Raw genomic sequence first — 16,426 nt, 5'->3', positions numbered from 1 at the left:
TCACAAAACTAAAGGCTCTCTAATACACTCACAACAGTATAATAAAAAACTATTTCTAAATAATAATAAAAAACATATTTAAATGGAGATTTTCCCCCTGTTCCCAGGGGGTATCACTTCCTTTCCAAAGGTCCATCGTATCCCCTCCCAACCAATGCCCCACCTTTGACCCAGGCGCTCCTCAATAAGATGAGGAGAATTCAGATATAATACAAAGCTAGAGTTAACAGTGAGCACCCTACCGCCCCACCCACACCTGGATATATTTGATAATGTTAATACCATGTGTAAGCATATATAACTATAAAATTACAACCTTAACAAATAATAATTAAATATAATAATACAAAATAGCAAGGGAAAACAACCCCGCTCCTAGAGACAGAGGTAAAATAGAATATACATAGAATAATAAAAAAAAACAACCCCAAGGGGGGGAGAAAATTGTTAACTAGAGAACAAATAAATAAATCCCTCTCCCCACCCCCCCAAGATAATATTAAACAGTAAGGTAAGAAAAAAGAAAAGGGGGGGGGGATATAAACCGGAATGGGGTAAATGGGGTAAAGGCAAACCAACATCCATTGTCTCTTACAATTTATCTAAGAGAGTCCAAACATTCCTTCGCCTTTTCTGGCGATCCGAAGTTATACACGGATCCTTCATGGTTAAAGCGTAGCGTTGCTGGGTAGCATAAGGAGTACTGAATATTTAAGTCCCTAAACACTTCTTCGCCAACATTCCCCGGACCAGAGCTGGGGAAAAGACCTGGAATAACATGATCTTGGATCCTTTATAGATCATGGCTTGGGAATCTTTTCCAAGATTTCTAGAGGCTTCTAGGAGTATCTGCCTCTCCCTATCGCTCTGCAGCTGGAACAGGACCGGGCGAAGGCGCTGGTTCAAGCCGGGCCCATGTATTGCAAACTGGTAGGCCCATTCCACCCTTACCGGGCCTAATCTGGCCTCCAGATTTAAAAGCTGTGGCAGCCACTGCTCAAGAAACGCTGTAAGCTGGCCTTCCTCTTCCCGTTCGGGAAGGCACAGCAAACGAATATTTTTTTCGGTGACCTCGATTATCGAGGTCATCAATATGATTCTCTAAGTCCGGACTCGCTGTTCGAGAGTCCGGACCCGATCCACGGCCGATTGCGCTGTAGTTTTGGAGGTCGCGGCCTTTAGCTCCGCCCCTCTGACTTGGCGCTCGATTTCTTTCATGTCTCGGTTGTGCTTTTGCAGCGCGGCCGAGAGTGAGTCCCATCGACTTTGGGATTCTTCGATGAAAGCGTCGATCTTCGCATCCAGTTTGGAGATGATTTCCACAAGACTTGCCACCGTAGGTAAGTCCCCCGGAGCGGCTGCGGACGCCTCAGCTGCAGCTGGAGAGGGTGGGTGAGGGGTTCCTGCTTGCTGAGAGCTGCGGGCTTCCTTCCCTTTAGTCATTTTTACGAAAGATTAGATTGTTTAAATTTAATACTAAGCAACTAATTAAATTAAACAGCTATTTGAAATGATTTGGTGAGTGTGGTGGGGGTGGGTGGCCCACTTTGCCCAAGTCTTGGGAGGAGCACTATAGACTCAGACTTGCTGGGTCGCCGAATGGTCTTTCTACTGCTACAATTCTGAAATAGCAGGTCAGAACTGCTCCATATAATATCTATTATTATCAACATTTCAACTCCAGGCTACAAAAGGGAAAAAAAAGTTTAAAAAAAAAAAGTTTAAAAAAAAACTGACACCAACCTGCATTTCTGAACTCTGCAACGAAAAACACCCTTTAATCAAAACAGTGATGCGGAAGCCATGTTTCAGTAAAATCTTCTCAGAAGACTTTTAAAGAAGAAAGACTTTTCAACAACTAGCGAGCCAATCAGTCATTCATAGAAAAAGATTCCAGATGGCTAACTCCAACATTGAAATTTTGGATTCCATTTTTAAAAGCAACATTGATAAAATGGTATTCCTTAAATGTGTTATTTTAAAATTGTTATTGATTGAAAAATCTTTTTATTCATGCTGATTCTATGTCTGCTTCTATGTTTGCAAGGTTCCTCTCACCCTGTACCTGAGTGTGTGAAAGAAACCCAACTTCTTCTATACTCCAGGTCTTGCAAAGTCAGTCAAAAAACAGGAAGTGGAAAAAATTCTGTTAAAGGGCAGGTGGTGAAAATAGGGAGAAAGACTGTTTTGAACATAGCATATGCTTTGTCTCCTACTGTAATTTATACCCTATGATTTTTAGCTATTTTTTCTATCCTGTCACATCTTCTGAACTGCCACAAATGTTTATGAGAATTTGAGAATTGTATGCTTTTTATTTCAATTTGTTGGTTTAACTTCCTTCATTAGTAATGATTGGTGCATATTTTTCATTTCTTTCTTACTGAAACGCAACTTGTGTGATAACATCATCTTAAGTGTCTTCCACTGTATTTCTGTTGGCCTACCCCCTTTTCAAGATTTCCTAATTATTTTGGACAAATCCATCTTTATATCAGCATAATTACCTTTATTTAAGTTTAAAACTCAACTGTTCAATCCGTTCTTTTCTCTCCCTCACACTGAATATGAAATTCAATCATGTTATGATCACTGTTTTCAAGGGACATCTTTATGAGATTTATCAGTCCTATCACATTGCTCATTGCTGAGTCTAGAATAGCCTGCTGTTTGGGAGGGCTCTTGTTGTGCAGTAGTGCTGTCCCTATCTCTTTGGTAGAAGACCTGCATTCAAGTCTAGAGCTATGTAATAATATCTTTTGAATAGGTTAATTAGGAAAATATCCAACCTGCCCTTAGTTGACACTAGCATATTTGCACAAAGATACTGTCTGGGAAACATTCTATGAATCCATCTTCCAGGGTATTTTTATTGTCCAATTCATATGTAGGTTTAAATCACCCATTATTATTGCTGTAAATTTCTGGTAAGAACCCATGTATCTTCCTACATAGGCCATGTAGTTACTATTTGGGGTTGTTTCTTTCTTAGTTTCTTTAATTTTTTTTTAACCATAATTGCTACCACTATACTTGTAACTCATAGGAACATGTCAAATTGAAGACACAAGTAATCACATTTTTCACTCAAAATATTGGAACTTCAACAAATGTACTTCTTGTGTCTGTCCATTTGGCTAGTAGATTGACTGCTGCATTAAGGTCCAGTCCATTGTATCAATGTGGTTGTCCAGGATGTATGCTCATTTAAGTGTCATAGATTCATATAGTAGAAAAACAAGCCCTTTGGTCCAACTTGTGGCATACCAACCAGGTTTCCTAAACTGAACTAAACCCATTTGCCTGCATTTGGCTCATCCCTCTAAACACAAGGGCTCAGTGGTTAGCACTGCTGCCTCCACAACATCAGGGTCCCAGGTTTGATTCCAGCCTGGGGCGACTGTATGTGCGGAGTTTGCACATTCTCCATGTGTTTGCATGGGTTTTGTCCGGGAGCTCCGGTTTCCTCCCACAGTCCAAATATGTGCAGGTCAGGTGAATTGGCTATGCTAAATTGCACATATTGTTAGATGCATTAGTCAGAGGGAAATGGGTCTGAGGGTCGGTGTGGACTGGTTGGGCTGAAGGGCCTGTTTCCACATTGTAGGGAATCTAATCTAATGTAAACTTAGAAATTCTCGGACCACTCACAGGTTGCAAAATAGCACTCTTTTATTGTTATCAAGCCGGCCGAGAGATCAATAGATCGATATTCTATCATCCAGAGTATCAATCAAGATGTATCTGGATGGACTACTGAGAGATCTCTGATTTTTAGCAAGAAGGCAGCATATTTTATAGCTTTTATTTGCATTACATTCTCGCATGTTCCCTTTCCCACATTGTACACGTCACTTCTACCCCAAAAGAGATTCCAATGGTCCAGAAATGTGAATCCTTCTCCCATACACCAGCTCCTCAGCCATGCATTCATCTGCTCTATTCTCCTATTCCTACCCTCACTAGCTCTTAGCACTGGGAGTAATCCAGGTATTACTACTCTCAAGGGCCTCCTTTTTAAATTTCTGCCTAACTCTAATCTCCCTGCAGAATCTCAACCTTTTCTCTTCTTATGTCATTGGTTCCAACTTGGACAATGACCTCTTGCTGGCCCCTCTCCTCCTGGAGAACATTCTGCACCCTGTCTGAGACATCCCTGGCCCTGGCACCAGGAAAGCAACACCATTCTGATTTTTCACTGCTGGCCACAGAAACGTCTGTCTGTACCTCTGACTAGAGAGTCCCCTAACACAATTGATCTCTTGGAACCTGATGTATCCCTCATTGCATTAGAGCCAGTCTCCAGACCAGAAACTTGGCTGTTCGTGCTATGTTCCCCTGAGAATCCATCAACCCTTACATTTTCCAAAACAACATACTTGTTTTAAATTAGTATAGCCACAGAAGGCTCCTGCACTAGCTGCATACCTCTCTTACCTTTCCTGGAGTTAACCCATCTATGTGACTGTATCTGAGACTTTCCCCTTCCTATAACTGCCATCCATCACATACTGTTGCCGTTGCAAATTCCTCATTGCTCCTGACCATCTCTCCAACCGATCCATTTGATCTGATAAGATTCACAACCAACAGCATTTATTGCAGATATAATCCTCAGAAACCCTTAAACTCTCTTTAAACTCCCACATCTGACAAGAAGCGCCTATCACTCTACTAAAGGCCATTTTTGCTCCTTCACAATCTACAGACCCAGAAAATAACAGTGTCTTATTCCTCTACAAAATACTGCCCCAGGTTAAATTAATAGTTATGGCTTATATTTTAAGTTTAATCAACAGACATATCTCAAAAAACATGTCATCAAGAAAGAACTCACTCTACTCACTTCTGCAGACTTTCTATAGGTCCCACTTAAAAACAATACACTTATCTGCTTCTGTGCTGTGAACTTCACCCAAACAGTTCCTCCAAGATCAGTTGTGAATTTCACTGTTTGGAGTGCGCCTGGGAAAATTAACAATGTCCAGCGATACATGAATTCAAACAACAAAAACAGTGACTGTGCAGGTTCACTGCTGTGTCAGTTTCTTTCTCTCTCTTTCTCTCTTGCACTGACCTCACCATGTGCTTCCTTTGTTTGTTCTTCTCCCTTTTAAAACTGCTGTTTTGATTTTTTTTTCTAAGTTCCAAAAGAATGCAACAGCATATAAAACAGTAATTGCTGCTCCTGGAATTCGAGGAAATCACCTCCAACACCTAAAATACCTCAATATAAGAAGCAGCTGTTACAGCCAGAAAGTTTTCCCGTCCTCCATCTTGAATTACCCAGAATCCTACGTATAATGGATAGTGAAGAAGATTCCCTAAGAATTCAGGGAGATCATGATTAACTAGGCCAGTGGACCAAGGAATGGCAGATGGTGTTTAATTCAGATAAAGTGAGGTTGCATTTTGTTAAGTCAAACCAGGGAAGGACTTACACAGTTAATGGCAAGATCCTGGAGAGTGTTGTTGAACAGAGAGACTTAAGGGTGCAGGTACATAGTTCCTTGAAAGTGGCATCACAGGTAGACAGGGTAGTGAAGGTGGTGTTTGGAATGCTTGCCTTCATTGGTCAGAGCATTGAGTATCGGATAAGGATGTTCTAGATGTATGAGACATTGGTAAGGTCACATTTGGAGTGCTGTGCGATATTCTGGTTGCCCTGCTATAGGAAGGATGTTATTAAATTGGAAAGGGTGCAAAATGGATTTACTTTTATGGTCGGCACTGCTGTCTCACAGCACACGAGATCTGGATTCTATTTTCTCTCGGGAACCTGTCTGTCTGGAGTTTGCACATTCTTCCTGTGTCTACAGTGGGTTTCCTACAGGTGGTCTGGTTTCTTCCCACAGTTCAAAGATGTGTGGACTCTGGATTGGCCATGCTAAATTATCCATAGTGTCCAGGAATGTGCAGGCAGGATGGATTAGTCATGGGAAATGCAGGGTTATAGCGATGGTGTGGGTCCCCTCTTCAGAGGGTCATTGTGGACTCAATGTGCTGAATGGCCTGTTTCCAAGCTGTAGGGATTCGATGATTCTACAAGGATGTTACTGAATCATCAGGTTTGAGTTATCAGGAGATGTTGAATGGGTTGGGACTTTTTCCCTGGAGCGTAAGAATCTTAGGTGTGACCTGAGACAGGTTTATAAAATCAAGAGGCATAGATAAGGTGACTAACCAAGATCTTTTCCACAGGGTAGGGGAGTCCAAAACTAGAGGTATGGGTTTAATGTGGGAGAGGAAAGATTTAAAAGGGACCTGAGGCGCAACCTTTACACACAGAGGGTGGTGCTTATATGGAACGTGCTGCAAGAGAAAAAGTGGCAGAGGCTGGTACAACTGCAACATTTAAAATACATTTGCACAGGACATGTGATAAAGTATAGTGGAATCAACAATTAAAAGCATCCATTTTCAATCTTCATCTGGCAATAGTAATTTGTCTTCAGTTTAAAATGGCTACTGCAGTCACAGTGACCATGAGAATGAATGTAAGAATCTTGACATAACCTTGCAGCTATTGTTCTTTCTCACAGAACTTAATGCTAAACAGTTATAACTATTTTATTCATTTTATCTGCCATGATGCAAGAGAAAGGCACCAGATGTATAAGAAGGATGGATTGCACCTAAATTGGAAGGGGACTAATATACTGGCAGGGAAATTTGCTAGAATTGCTTGGGAGGATTTAAACTAGTAAGGGGTGGGACCCAGGGAGATAGAGAGGAAATCAATCAATCTGAGACTGGTACATTTGAGAACAGAAGCGAGTCAAACAGTCAGGCTGAATAAATTAAACTGCATTTATTTCAATGCAAGGCGACTAACAGGGAAGGCAGATGAACTCAGGGCATGGTTAGTAACATGGGACTGGGATATCATAGTAATTACAGAGACATGGCTCAGAGATGGACAGGACTGGCAGTTAATGTTCCAGGAAGCAAATGCTACAGGAAGGATAGAAAGGGAGGCAAGAGAGGAGGGGGAGTGGCGTTTTTGATAAGGGATAACATGACAACTGTGCTGAGGGAGGATATTCCTGGAAATACATCCAGGGAAGTTATTTGGGTGGAACTGAGAAATAAGAAAGGGATGATCACCTTATTGGGATTGTATTATAGACTCCCCCAATAGTCAGGGAAATTGAGAAACAAACTTGTAAGGAGATCTCAGCTATCTGTAAGAATAATATGGTGGTTATGATAGGGGATTTTAACTTTCCGAACATCGACTGTGACTGCCATAGTGTTAAAGCTTTAGATGGAGAGGAATTTCTTAAGTGTGTACAAGACAATTTTCTGATTCAGTATGTGGATGCTTCCCCTAAAAGGATGGAGGGGTGCTAAAACGTCGGCCTGAAAGGTAGATAACCTCATCTCATTTGGGAGGTGCCTGCGGTAGTTTAGGGACCAAGGTGAGGTTGAGACAGACAACCCTGGACCACTGTGCAGACAATCCTGAAGCGAATATAGACAAGCAGGAGGCTGGAAGAACACAGCAAGCCAGGCAGCGTTTCAGGTGTAACCGTGGGCCTGGGTTACACCTGCAATAGGTTGATTCTGCCTGGTTTGCGGCGTTCTTCCAGCCTCTTTCTTCTCTACCTTGGATTCCAGCATTGGCAGTGTTTTCCTCTAACCCTGGACTGTGTCTACCTCTGTACGTAAATTTCTATGATTCGCTGCTATCTGTTTATTAGTCGCAAAAACGTCACTTATTAGGTTAAGTTAAAATTAATATGATTTTCTACAATTTCGAACAAACAATACCATTAAACACAGTTTCAGCACCTTGGCATCACGTGACGGGGGAGCGCCTGCTGTTGACCGGAAAGGTGTTCTCTGCGTCTGACGCGTACTTTGTGCGTGTGGTCGTCGCTGCCAGGAGTCGGGGATTTCAGCAGAATATTTTCTCCGGTATCATGGACTTGTAAGTGTTTGTTTAGAAGATTGGTTTTCGCGTTGTGAAGGAGGGGGTGAGTGGAACTAGAAGGTAGGACTATTCCCTGTCCCGTGGTTTTGCCCTCTTGAATGTCGGGGCGGGATTGTTGGTGAACCGGGCCTGTGGGCTGAAGTTTTAGAAATTAAATCATTGACTGGATTAGGTCTGAATATTGAGAGGTTCCAGTTCTTGGCCTTGCAGATGTGGTCCTGAAATAGTAAGTGGTATGGAAAAGCTACATACGGAATATTTCGCTTCTGGAGGAGATCAGGAGGCCAACTAATAAAAAAAAGCAATTTTGGGATTTACATCCGGAAGTTCTGCTTTACTCAACTTGGATTGGATAGGAAATTCTAGGATTCAGTAGAGTTCCGAATTGGGGGAACAAGTGTTTATCAGTATTCGTAGTTGCTGTTGTGAAATTTCAAGTGTGTGTTGGGTGATTGGGGTTGTGTCTGCGTGAATAAGAAGCTTGGTTTTTTCGACTGTCCTTCGGCGAATGGGAAGTTACTTTTATCCTGGAGAAAATGTATCGAATCACCAGGAGACGCGGGGAGTTCCGCAAGAAGTAGGTCTTTTATTTGCAAACAAAAAAACCGTGACACTGAGAGCGCGAATTCTTGAATGCCTCCGAACTTCAGAGTCTGTGGCTCTTTATACCTTTTTTGTTTTTGTTAGCTTATCAGCTAAATATCATCATGCCCAACCTGATGAAGGGCTTTTGCCCGAAACGTCGATTTTACTGTTCCTCGGATGCTGCCTGAACTGCTGTGCTTTTCCAGCACCACTAATCCAGAATCTGGTTTCCAGCATCTGCAGTAATTTTTTTTAGATTAGACTAGTTACAGTGTGGAAACAGCCCCTTCGGCCCAACAAATCCACACCGACCCACAGAAGCGCAACCCACCCAGACCCTACATTTACCCCTTCACCGAACACCCTTCATCCTTTTACCTGTTAGTCAGAACTACCTCACTCCAGATGTATAATAAACAAAGAATGTTCATATTATCTCTCGACTTCTGCCACTATAGTTTTTCCTACATTCTAATGTCATGATTAGATACTTACTACCACCTCTGCCACAATGATCTTCCATCCAGACCCTACTAAATATTATTCTAATGTCATGATTAGATATTTTACTACCCCATCTAGCGCAATGGTCTCTTGTCCCAGCCTGACCCTGCTAACCATTGAATAAATATTTAATGTCATGTTCTGCCACAAGGGTCTCAAGCAGGCTGACTCTACCAGTTATTAATTAAATAATTTAATGTCATATCCTAAATATTTATTGTCACGACCTGTCCCAACCTGCCATGATGATATTTAGCAGGCAAAGCTGACTTTACTAATTGTTGTTATCTCATCCCACCACAGTGACCTTTCAGCCCCAACCTGACTTTGCTAATTGGTGTAGCAGTATTCCACTATTCTTATCCCATCCTGCCACAGTGACCTTTTGATTAGTTTAGCATTTCACAGACCCCTTGTAACAGATTGCCAGTGGTCTTCATGCTTTAACCCTTCCCATGCTTTCATGTTCTTTATTTTCCATACTTCCAGTCATCCAGAAATTTAATTTTGGTGAACTGTATGTATAAACATGTTAATATACTATTGATCCCCCAAACGAGCGGAATCTTTGTAGCGAAATTAAATTATTTTAGTGTAAACAGAAGTGCTTCAGGGAACTTTGCTTTCACTGCTTTTTTTGTCCCTCGGTTCAAATCAGTTGATTATTTTGAAATCAGTTATTTTGAAGTCACTTTGTAGCTATGTAGTTCCTTACATCTGATGGCTGTTTTGGAGTCCTCCGTATTCCCATACTAATCATGCTACAGCTATGCTATTGGAAATTGTGTAACTAGTGGAGAAGTGTATGATTTGAAAATGTAATAGAGTGCTATGATTCTGACCTGAGGTTCATGGAAAGTGTCAGTTTTTGCATAATAATGAATCTTCTTGACCATTTTCTGGCTTGGAAAGTTCAGAAAGTAGGTTTCTTGAAAGACCTTGGGCAAGAGACATTGATTCTAGAAATTTTTGCATGGCTAGTTACTTTAAATGCAAGTTAGTTACAGTACAGTAAAGGCAGAGAGCCTGAAGAGTGGAGAGATAAGCCAGAGGAGGGTGGGGGTGGGGAGAAAGTAGCATAGAGTACAATAGGTGAGTGGGGGAGGAGATGAAGGTGATAGGTCAGGGAGGAGAGTGTGGAGTGGATAGGTGGAAAAGGAGCTAGGCAGGTCGGACAAATCAAGGGGACAATGTGGAGCTGGAAGTTTGAAACTAGGATGAGGTGGGTGAAGGGGAAATGAGGAAGCTGTTGAAGTCCACATTGATGCCCTGGGGTTGAAGTGTTCCAAGGCGGAAGATGAGGCGTTCTACCTCCAGGCGTCTGGTGGTGAGGGAGCGGCGGTGAAGGAGGCCCAGGACCTCCATGTCCTCGGCAGAGTGGGAGGGGGAGTTGAAATATTGGGCCATGGGGAGGTTTGGTTGATTGGTGCGGGTGTTTCGGAGATGTTCCCTAAAGCGCTCTGCTAGGAGGCGCCCAGTCCCCCCAATGTAGAGGAGACCGCATCGGGAGCAACGGATACAATAAATGATATTAGTGGATGTGCAAGTAAAACTTTGATGGATGTGGAAGGCTCCTTTAGAGCCTTGGATAGAGGTGAGGGAGGAGGTATTGTCACACATTGTGCTGTGCAAATGAGACTTCAGCAATCAGTACCTTTCCAAATCTCTGAAACTGTCAATTTAGTTTATATTTGCAAGAATAGCATAGCACAACTTCAAACCATGTAGTGCACACCTACACACCCACCCTCACCCATCATGAAACCATTCAATCAACAGCCCCAAACTTGTCATATGCCTGTCCTGTCGTCATGGTTATTTAGCTTCCCATGCTAGGCTCGTAATTTAACAGAAAATGTAACACTCAGAAATGAGTGAACTGAATCTTCATTGAGACATAACTGGATATTGTTTCCTTGTATGTCTCATGGTGGGCCTGCAACATTTCAGTTCACAGCCTCATTTGTGCCTGTTTTTGTGTTATATTCGCCTTTTAACTTGAGCTTATCTGTCCACGCTTCAGGCTCTCTGCCTTTATTCATGATGAAGGGCTTTTGCCCGAAACATCGATTTTGCTGCTCGTCGGATGCTGCCTGAATTGCTGTGCTCTTTCAGCACCACTGATCCAGAATCTGGTTTCCAGCATCTGCAGTCATTGTTTTTACCTTGTTAATTATTGTAATTGTACCCAACTCTACTACTTCCTCTGGCAGCTCACTCCAGAAACGCACCTACCTCTTTGTGAAAAGGTTACCCCTCATGACCCTTTTAAATCTTCTCCCTCTCTCCTTAAACCTATTTTGTCTAGTTTTGGACTCCACTACAGTAGGTAAAAGAGCTTGGCTCTATGCTCCTTATGATTTCATAACCTCTATAACCTCAGCTTCCTATTCTCCAGAGAAAAGGGTTCCCACCAGTTCAGCGTCTTCTTATAACTCAAACCTTCCAGTCTCGATAATACCCTTGTAAATCTTTGTTGCACCTGTTCCAGTTCCTTCCAGAATTATCCAAAGTATTCCAAACATGGCCTTACCAATATCTTGAACAGCCGTAACATGACATCTCAACTCCTGTACTCCGTGCTCTGACTGATGAAGGCAAGCATGCCAAATGCTGCCTTCACCACCCTGTCTACCTGTGATGCCACTTTCAAGGAACTGTGTACCTGCACCCCTAGATCTCTCTTTTCAACAACACTCCCCAGGGCCCAACCTTAGTTGTGCAAGTTCTCCTCTGGTTTGTTGCATTGATCTGAATTAAAATCCATCTGCCATTCCTTTGCCCACTGGCCTAGTTGATCAAGGTCCCCTTTTATTCTTAGATAACCTACACTGTCCACCAAACACCAATTTTAGTGTCATCTGCAAATTTACTAACCACGCCTTCAAAAATCTCATAATTTATATAAATGTCAAACAGTGGACTCGGCAATGATCCCTGTGACACACTGCTGGTCACAGGTGTCCAGACTGAACAATAACCCTCGACCACCAATCTCTGTCACCCAAATTCTGTATCCAGTTGGCTAGCTGTCTCTGAATTCCAAGTGATCCAGCCTTACTAATCAGTCTACCATGTGGAACTTGGTGAAAGTGTTGCTAAAATTCATATAGACAGTGCCTACAATTCTGCCTTCATCTGTCTTGGTGACTTCCTCAAAGAATGCGATCAAATTTGTGAGGCATGCTTTCCCATCCACAAAACCATGCTGACTATCCCTGATCAGTCCTTGCCTTTCCAAATGCATGTGGATCCCCTGGATGTAGGTTTGCTTGCTGAGCTGGAAGGTTCATTTTCAGACATTTCATCACCATACTAGGTAACATCTTCAGTGAGCCTCTGGACGAAGCACTGCTTTCCTGCTTTCTATTTATATGTTTGGGTTTCCTTGGGTTGGCAATATCATTTCCTGTATTGACACCATTTCCTGTTCTTTCTTTTTCTCAGGGGGTGGCAAATGGGATCCAAGTTAATGTGTTTATTGATCGAGTTCTGGTTGGAATGCCATGCTTCTAGGAATTCTCGTGCATGTGTCTGTTTTGGCTTGTCCTGGGATAGATGTGTTGTCCCAGTCGAAGTGATGTCCTTTCTTATCTATATGTAAGGATAGTAGTAGGAGAGGGTCATGTTGTTTTGTGGCTAGTTGATGTTCATGTATCCTGGTGGCTAATTTTCTGCCTGTTTGACTGTATAGAGTATTTCAAGTTCATTAGTTGCTGTTTAATGTATTGGTGCGTTTGTGGGCTACAGACAACAAGCAAACCTAATGTAAATATCAAAATACCATGCAAGAACTGTAATAAACACTACATTAGATAAATAGGCTGAAAACTAGCCACCAGGATACATGAACATCAACTAGCCACAAAACGACATGACCCACTCTTACTAGTATCCTTAGTTACAGATAAGGAAGAACACCACTTCGACTGGGACAACACATCCATCCTAGGACAAGCCAAACAGAGACGTGCACGAGAATTCCTAGAAGCATGGCATTCCAATTGGAAAGCAGGAAACACCAGCAGTGCTTTGTCTGGAGGCTCACTGAAGATGTTGCCTGGCATAGTGATGAAACATCTGCAAATGAACCTTCCAGCTCAGCAAGCAAAACTACATCCAGAACCTAAACCTGTGCTACAAATCTTCTCAAATCTCTCTAGCATCCTGTCTCTCAGAATCCCCTCCAACAAGTTGTCCACAGCTGACATCAGGATCACCGGTCTGTAGTTTCCTGGCTTTTCTTTGCAGCCTTTGTTCAATAATGGTACAACATTAGCCACCCTCCAGTCTTCCCATACCTCCGTTCTGATGTTGGAAATATGCTTGCTCAGGACCCTGCAATTTCTTCCCTAGCTTCCCTGGGATACAATTGATTTAGGTCCAAGGGATTTATCTACTTGGACCTAAATCTCACACACCCCCCGACTGGTTCCCTAGTTTCCACATGTTTCTGCACATTAAATACTGAATGAGAAATATTTATTTAGGATCTGATCCACCTCCTGCGACTTCACACATAGATGACCCCTTGATCTTTAAGGGGCCATAATTCTTTCCCTTGTTAGTGTTTTGCCCTTCATATATTTTAGAATCTCTTTGGATTCTCTTTTACTTTAACTGCTAAAGCTATCTCATGTCACTTGTTTTGTACTCCTGCATCCCCTTACTTCTCAAAGGATTTATTTGATCCCAGCTGCCTCTCCCTGACATATGCCCCCTTTCTTATCTTGACCAGTGCCTGAATATCATAAGTCATCCAGTGTTCAAGCTAACAGGAATATGCTGCTCCTGAACACTCATTACCTTGAACATAGAACATAGAACAATACAGCACTGAACAGGCCCTTCGGCCCACGATTTTGTGCCGAACATTTGTCCTAGCTTAAGCACCCATCCAATTGCCGCTTAAAGGTCACCAAAGATTCTGACTCTACCACTCCCACAGGCAGCGCATTCCATGGCCCCACCACTCTCTGGGTAAAGAACCCACCCCTGACATCTCCCCTATACCTTCCACCCTTCACCTTAAATTTATGTCCCCTTGTAACACTCTGTTGTACCTGGGGAAAAAGTTTCTGACTGTCTACTCTATCTATTCCTCTGATCATCTTATAAACCTCTATCAAGTCACCCCTCATCCTTCGTCGTTCCAACGAGAAAAGGCCTAGCACTCTCAACCTACCCTCGTACGACCTATTCTCTATTCCAGGCAACATCCTGGTAAATCTTCTCTGCACCCTCTCCAAAGCTTCCACATCCTTCCTAAAGTGAGGCGACCAGAACTGCACACAGTACTCCAATTGTGGCCTAACCAAAGTCCTGTACAGTTGCAACATCACTTAATGACTCTTGAATTCAATCCCTCTGCTAATCAATGCTAATACACCATAGGCCTTCTTACAAGCTCTATCCACCTGAGTGGCAACTTTCAAAGACCTATGAACATAGACCCCAAGATCCCTCTGTTCCTCCACCTCACTAAGAACCCTACCGTTAACCTTGTATTCCGCATTCTTATTTGTCTTTCCAAAATGGACAACCTCACACTTGGCAGGGTTGAACTCCATTGCTTTTGGCTAACAGTATTAATATACTTTTCTCATCAAAAGTGAACTTGGACTACATTGGGCATGTTTAACTTTGTGGTGAATTTACTCTCTATCATACAAACACAGCAAATTCACACTTCAAAATATCTGTGATAATACAGACAGTCTTTGGGGTGTCGAGACACGGTGCTATTAAGGAAGGAGTTTCAGAATTTGATCCAGTACCTGTGAAGGAATGGTGACTTCAAGTCAGGATGGTGGGTAGTTTGGAGGGGAACTTGCAGTTGATGTTCCCCTGCTGCTACTTGTCTGTTTACATGGTAGTTTGTTGCTTTGAATGATGCTAACAAAGCATCAATATGAGTTGCTGCAATGTTATCCTTCCCTAGGTTTGGGAATAATAAGTGCCAGGTAATGTGTATACCTTTTGGCACGCAAGTCTGCCCCTCCACATATAAAGCCTAGTATTCCATTAGGTTTTTCACCCATTTTTGTGGCATGTTCCAGAACTTGTTTGCACCTCCCACTTTTTCTCACATTTTACCATCTCTGTCCTCAAGTTCTACAGTGGATGCTTTCATGTTTGCCTACTTTGAAATCCATTTGTGACAATTTTGGCCAATCATCTAATCTGTGAACACTTATTCATAATGTTGTAGTTCAACCTGCACTGCTGATAATGCTGCTCTTTGTGTCATTTGCTAATCTTCCAAAGTTCTCTCTTTAAGAACTCTCATTACTTAAGAACAGGGCGGCACAGTGGGTCAGGTGAATTGGCCATGCTAAATTGCCGGTAGTGTTAGGTTAAAGGGGTAAATGTAGGGGTATGGGTGGGTTTCGCTTCGGTGGGTCGGTGTGGACTTGTTGGGCTGAAGGGCCTGTTTCCACACTAAGTAATCTAATCTAAAAAAGCAACTAGGGAGTCCAGGGTCACTGGACTTGAAACATTAACTCTGCTTTCGCTCAACAGATGCAGTCAGACCTGTTGAGTTTCTCCAGCAATTTCTATTTTTGTTTCAGATTTCCAATATTGCAATTTTTTGATTTGTTACCAGGAATTTATTGCTTGGTTTGCCTAATATCTTCAGATTACTTGAACCTATAATTAAGGTGACTGATCGTCTTGAAACTAGCTGATCAGGGAGAAACTTATGTGGCTTTGTGAAAGGTAGGTCATGTCAAATAATAGGATTATAGTTAATAAAAATGGTGAAATGTTGACGCTGCAATGTTGATCCCTACAGACACTGCAAGTGAGATTTGGATTTGATTGTCTCCTGGCATTTAATCAATTTCCAAACTGAGCCTCAATTCCATAGATTTCCACTGTGGCTAAAATTCTCTTTTGGGGACTTCATCCCGTACAGTCTGGAATAATTATAACATTCACGATATTCCCACTACTTCGTCAAATCCCTAAAATAAAATGAATAAGGTCCATCAGCCGTGATCTATCCTGTATAAATTCATCACTAATCTAAAACAAAAGCTGGAGGTTCTGAAACAAAGACAAAATTGCAGTTTCTCCAGCAATTTTTGCTTCAGTACAAATTTATCCTGGTTGTCTGTGATCAGCTGGTTTCAAGATGTTCAGGTTCTGTCTGACAGCAGGTGTCACAATTTCCTCGTTTCTGTCTCTCAATGCTTGACTAATGAAGTGAATAAAGGGAAATTTGTAAGTTAATAAATGAAAACAGAAAGAACTGGAGAAATTCACGTCTGGCAACATGTATTATTGTATCCGTTGCTCCCGATGCGGTCTCCTCTACATTGGGGAGACTGGGCGCCTCCTAGCAGAGCGCTTTAGGGAACATCTCCGGGACACCCGCACCAATCAACCAAACCGCCC

The 16,426-nt window shown here is 42.3% G+C and overlaps 1 protein-coding gene across 5 annotated transcripts in view; it reads left to right on the top strand.

Moving 5' to 3' along the window:
* tmem181 (transmembrane protein 181) overlaps nt 1-16,426 on the top strand; it is a 248,170-nt gene that overhangs the window by 33,257 nt on the left and 198,487 nt on the right. Inside the window, exon 1 of one of the 5 annotated variants that reach the window (XM_043696182.1) lies at nt 7,816-7,933. The exons of 2 other annotated variants lie outside the window; for them this stretch is intronic. In XM_043696182.1, the coding sequence (XP_043552117.1) occupies nt 7,926-7,933 (8 nt within the window). In that variant the 5' untranslated portion in view covers nt 7,816-7,925. Of the gene's footprint in view, nt 1-7,815; nt 7,997-8,457; nt 8,514-16,426 lie in introns of those variants that run through there. 2 more of the 5 variants (XM_043696183.1, XM_043696180.1) reach the window with 2 other exon arrangements.

Source organism: Chiloscyllium plagiosum, chromosome 9, assembly GCF_004010195.1.
Source record: "Chiloscyllium plagiosum isolate BGI_BamShark_2017 chromosome 9, ASM401019v2, whole genome shotgun sequence".
Lineage (NCBI taxonomy): Eukaryota > Metazoa > Chordata > Chondrichthyes > Orectolobiformes > Hemiscylliidae > Chiloscyllium > Chiloscyllium plagiosum.
The sequence above is the reverse complement of the archived record's forward strand: the minus strand, read 5'-3'. Positions and strand labels throughout refer to the sequence as shown.